This window comes from Lactuca saligna, chromosome 3, assembly GCF_052625555.1.
Source record: "Lactuca saligna cultivar CGN05327 chromosome 3, ASM5262555v1, whole genome shotgun sequence".
Taxonomy (NCBI): domain Eukaryota; kingdom Viridiplantae; phylum Streptophyta; class Magnoliopsida; order Asterales; family Asteraceae; genus Lactuca; species Lactuca saligna.
The window spans coordinates 35,579,091-35,585,048 of record NC_136419.1 but is presented as its reverse complement, the minus strand read 5'-3'; the positions used below and the strand labels follow the sequence as shown (position 1 = coordinate 35,585,048).

The following is a 5,958-nucleotide window of genomic DNA, read 5'->3' as shown; positions in this document are numbered from 1 at the left end:
GCTACTTTTGCCAAACATGCTATTCGTCTTATTTTCTTAATCTTGCATTAAAAAAAAACACCAGGTCAATAATTTTTCTTCTTTTTTATATATAGATACACTGATATAAAAGTCAAATTAACAAAAAATAAAAGAGTGAATTACAGTTCATCGTGGTACCAAAAGGCATGTTAAATACCTATTTTCAAAATTTAACTTGGATTATCCTTCTTGTTTTTTTAAAATATGCACGTTTCATCTATCGTTTGTTTAAATTTATACATTAATGTATCCTCACATAAAATGAGCTTTTATTATTCTATTTTGAATTTAAATGTAATTTATTTTTTATTTATAAAAAACAAAAAAGAAAAAGAGCAAAAAGGAAAAAAAAATAAAAATGAAATAGAAAAAGTAAATATAATTAGAATCCAAATGATCTAACCTCCATCAATTGTTTCTTGGGCAAATTTCATATATATCCTTACAAACATTAAGAATTACGTTTATATCCTTTCAAAATTCATAATTACATATATATCCTTATTAACCTAGTAAACTCACATTTATGTCCAATTTTATAAATTAAAGAGATATAAATTAATATCAACAAATATATTCAAAATCAAAAATAATACCCATTAAACATTATTAAAGATTAGAACTAAATGCATTTAATTACGATTAAACCTAATTAATTAGGATTAAACCTAATTAAATGTGGGAAAAGTCCACCACGTGAAACAGAAAAAACCCTCCAATGGGTCGACTTGTAGTTTGTGGTTCTTCATCATTTGACTTGCATTTTGTGCTTCTTCATCGCAGTGGACTAATAAAGTCCGTCTTTTTCATCACAGGTATATTTTTTCCATCATTTGATTAATTTTGATTGCATATTTGATTATGAATAGAAATCAGAAGGCGCATTTTAATCACAGATATATTTTTAGTCTCTCCGATCATAGTGTTTTTTTTAAGATCATGTATTAAACTGTAAATTCCAAATTATCTACTAATTATTTGGTATGGTTAGAAATAACGACAAACTTAGAATACATATTGCGAAATACCAAACATAATGAACATTGATAGGTCAAAAACATCCGGTTTGGTCAATAGACTTGTCAAAGAATACATTCTATTAACTGTGGTTTTACATTTGATTAATTTTTCATCTCATCGTCTTATAATTGCAACAGGTAATCTCTTTTTTATTCAATTAATTTTGATGGGTGATGAGATTGATACACCGACATGGGAAATAAGTGCTCACTCCCCGTTAATTGAGTAAGTTCTTAGAAATAAGATGAATGATATTTTATGTGGCCCTTCAATTGCATTAAATTTTTTTTCATTATGGTTGTTAGGCAAGTCATATCAAAATACAAGCTTAAACTGAAATATGGAGGCTTCTTTTGGTTAGCTAGGAACTCATGTAGGCAAGTATATTGTTTTGGATCTACAAAATCTCTCTATGTAGACACATGTTCGTACGGCTTAAATCATCTAGTTGAAGAGGTGAAAAAACATTATCCATCACAAAGCGATATTGTTTTGTCAATAATATTTAATGACAAACATGCAAAATTAAGGTATAATGAGGAGGTTCATGGTGATGCTTAGCATGTATAATAAGGAGAAAGAAGTAACAATTTATGTGACAACCGAAAAATTAAGGTATAACTGTAAATTGTTTAGTTGTCAAGATCAAGTTATTGATGAATCTGATGATGAAAATGAGACAGACTCAATTTGCCCAAGTCAAGAAAGTTATCATAGTCTTCATAGTTCTGATAATGAATATGAGTTTCTAAATTATGGTGAAACTTATGCATATAGTAAGATAAATCCATTTATGAAAGTGAATTCTAAATTCCCAAGTGCAGTTGCTTTTAGTAGAGCATTAAACCATTATGCACTAACAAATGAATTTGAGTATGTCATTGAGAAAAGTGATTTGACAAGACTTACAGCATGTTGTGACGATAAAAAGTGCAAATGGAGAATTCATGCTTCTCTTACACAAGATGGGGTTACGTTTGAAGTAAGTATGAAATTTAAGAAATACTACAATTTTCGACATTGTTATTAAGTTAACATAATTATATGTTTTTTATGAAATTTTGTTGGTTAAGAAATTTGTAGATACTCATTCTTGTACTCGAAGCAACAAGTGTGATAACAAACATGCCACTCAAGGGTGGATTGCTGATGTTGTAACCGACAAGTTGAAATCTGAAGGCGATGTCTCTCCTGCCGACCTAAAAAAGTGGCTTATGTATAGCTACAATGTTGAAGTACCATATATGAGAGTCTTTAGAGGAAGGGAGCAAGCTTATACCGATATGTATGGCAAGTGGGATGACTCTTATCTAAATATATATGATTTCAAACAGGAAATTGAAAAGAGAAACCCAGGAAGTATCGTGGAGATTGATTTACAGACAGTGGGTGACAAAAAACATTTCCTATGCTTTTTTAGATCTTTAAAAGCATGTTACAAGGGTTTTCTTGCTGGTTGTCGTCCTTACATTGGGCTTGATGCTTGTCATTTGAAAGGGAAATTTAATGGTGTGTTAGCCGCTGCCACAAGTATAGATGGTAACAATGGTATGTTTCCAGTAGCCTATGGTGTGCTTGAGTCGGAGAATACAAAATCATGGACTTGGTTTCTCAAGTCACTAGAAAAGGCGATTGGTACACCTAATGGTCTTGTTGTCTCCTCTGACATGCAAAAAGGGTTAGAAGTAGCTATTACACAGGTTTATCCTGATATCGAGCATCGAGAATGCTTAAGACATTTATGTAGCAACTTCAAGAAACATTATCGAGGTGACTTTTTCATGAGCAAGCTATGGGAGGCTACAAATACCTACTCTGTTAGTAAGCATGACATATTGTTAAATGAAATTTCTACTGTAAGTAAAGATGTAATTTTATATTTAAATGAGAACCATAAAAAGATATGGAGTAGAAGTAAGTTTGGAACACTTGTCAAGTGTGATTACATCACCAACAATATTTCAGAAACTTTTAACTCTTGGGTAGGTGACATACGTTATAAACCAGTGCTTGATCTCCTTGATGCAATTAGAGAAAAGCTTATGGAACGATTTAACAAGAAAAGGAGTAAGGTGAAAAAATGGAAAGGACCATTAGTTCCAAAAGCAAAGAACTATCTCAAAACAATCATTAAGGTAAGTTAAGGAACTGTATATATACACATTTTTTTGCATTAAACATATTTATTTTTCCTAATATCAGTTTCTTCTTGTCTATTTTCTCATGTAGAACTTGGGTGAATTTCAAGTTTGTAGAAGAAGTGATAATAAAGCAGAAGTGAACTACAAAGGAAGCCGGTGGGATGTTATATTGGATGAGAAAAAATGTAGTTGTAAAAAATGGCAAGTTACAGGCCTTCCATGTGTACATGCAGCTGCTTTTATTGCTTTCACAAAGGAGCCTAGTTGGGACAAATATGGTGATACATATTTCACAGTCGGCAAATATAAAGAAACATATGCTTTAGAAATTGGTCCGATGCCCGGAAAAGATCAATGGGTGCATATAGAGACAGTTGGTAAGATATACCCACCTATTATAAAACGGCCGCCTGGACAACCTAAAAAGAAAGAATTGTACCACGTGACGAGCCCAAGAAACGACATAGATGTCCGCGTTGTGGTGTGTATGGATACCATCAAAGGACTTGCAAAAATCCCACGCATCAAGGTTTTGATGAAACATCCACTAGCAAGAAGAAAGAACACAAAAGATCATGAGTTTTGTTATAAGTTTGATTGCATTTTAGTATTTAATTCTTTCTGCATAGATTGTTAAAAAAAAAACTAATCTTGTTCAGTAGGATTTATCATGGGAAAGACTGTTAAAAATTTGATCAGACGTATGTATTTAATTTGGAACCATTTTTATGATTGTTTTTTTTTTCAAATGGACTATTTCTGTAATAATTTTCTGTGACACGGGCCTATTCTGTAATGTTTACATGCACAAAGTCCATTTCTGTAATAATATTCTTTCACAGAGGACCAATTATGTAATGTATTTCTGGAGTGGACCATTTTGGTAATGTTTTTTTGTCACAGGTACCTATTTTGTAATAATTTTATGTCGTAGGGACTTATTCTATAATGTTCTCCTACATAGAGACCATTTCTGCAATAATTGTCTATCACAGGGGACTAATTTTGCAATGTATTTCTAAATAGGTACCATTTCTGTAATGTTTTTCTGTCACAAGGACCTATTCTGTAATGTTTTCCTACATATGGGACCAATTATATAACGTATTTTTGGACAGGGATCATTTATGAAATGTATTTGTATTATAAGGACATATTTTGCAATGTTTCCCTGCACAGGAACCATTTCTGTAATAATTTTCAACCTCAAGGAACAATTTTGGAATGTTTTCCTGCCTATGGACCAGTTATATAATGTTTTTCTGCATATGTACCATTTCTACAAGTAGGATGCTATTATAAGCAAATAGTTGAAAGTACATTGCTCACTCATTGACCAAGAACAAAAGAACTTTTATTATAAACTCAAAACTTAAAATGGATGTACATTACTATAACCCAAATAAATTGAAAGTATGATCCTATAATAAGAAAAAACTTGAAATTTTATTTTTTTCTAAATTATTTAAAATGCATTTAACATAAGGACAAGTCTTCATTAGGTTTGTCTTCCTTCTCAATTGTGATTCCAATTCATGTCTTCTCCTCATTTACATAGGGATAAGGACAACTGCTAACTCTATCATAACTTTTCATCTTTTGAGATGAGTTTTTGCTTTGACCAGTCAAAAAAGTTTAATCTTCATCTTCACTACTTTCAACATCATCACCTTCATCCTCTGTCATGTATTTCACACTCTAAAAATATATGAGAATAACCTGGTAAGAAAATGAGGAAGACAGAAAATAAAAGCTAGTAAAAATATTGTAGTGCATAGGATTTCATTCACAGAAATAGTAGAGCTAATAAATCAATAAGAAGTGGTACTTTCTCTCAATTTTCCATTAATTTGTTCAACGAAGCACAAGAATTAACATTGACAACTCTAAATCAGTGTCCCTAAAGCATCAGAACTTTTTGAGGTAAACATATTACACAGATTACTTGAAGGGTATCACTGTAATTTACAATCAAGTTGAGTAAGATGTTGTAGCTCAAATGGGTCAGCAAATACTCCAGTGGGAAGTCTCTTGATAACTATGGCCTTACAACACCGATTCAGACTAGCAAAGAAAAACGACAGACAATGAGCATAAATCACAAATCCACGAACTCGATTTGTTCAAAAACAAGTTGAATTGATTGGCTTTCTCGATGGTTTCAAATATATCTCCATTTGAGCTCTTAAAATACCCCCTCCAGTAGTACGTTCGTGCAGCCGATTTCGAAGCTGCCATCACTACTAGAAAAAAGGCCTTTTACGACGCTCATTGCGCGTTGTAAAATGCTCAGACGACGCGCAAATGCGCGTCAAGGAAGGCCCTGTCATAAAGAGAGACGATGCGCATTTACGATGCGCATTTATGACGCGTATTTACGACGTGCGGTTATGACACGCAATGTGTATCAAGGAAGACCCTGTCATAAAGGAAGACGACATGCATTTGAGTGTCGTAACCTTACGACGCGCGTGTTTATGACACGCAATGCGTATCAAGGAAGCCCCAGTCAAGAAAAGCTATGTCATAAATGAAGACGACACACATTTTTGCGTATCGTAATTTTAATTTCTTTTAAAAAAAATATTTATATATTTATTAATTTATAAATTAAATTTGCATTTAATCTCTCATAATACAAAAAATACAATAAATTGCACAAAAGTTAATGTCATACAAATAATCATTCCAATAGCAGACAAATGTAATACATTAAATAATCATTCCAATAGTAGACAAATGTAATATTTCAACATTTTTTAGATAATTAACTAAA

General features: G+C 32.0%; 1 protein-coding gene across 1 annotated transcript; it reads left to right on the top strand.

The window, feature by feature from the left end:
• Positions 1 to 1,576: 1,576 nt before the first annotated feature.
• On the top strand, positions 1,577 to 3,819 carry LOC145035353 (uncharacterized). Its single transcript, XM_078983903.1, has 3 exons — positions 1,577 to 2,023; positions 2,115 to 3,176; positions 3,271 to 3,819. Exons 1-3 carry the CDS (start codon positions 1,577 to 1,579, stop codon positions 3,817 to 3,819), a joined length of 2,058 nt encoding a protein of 685 aa, XP_078840029.1.
• Positions 3,820 to 5,958: the final 2,139 nt, after the last annotated feature.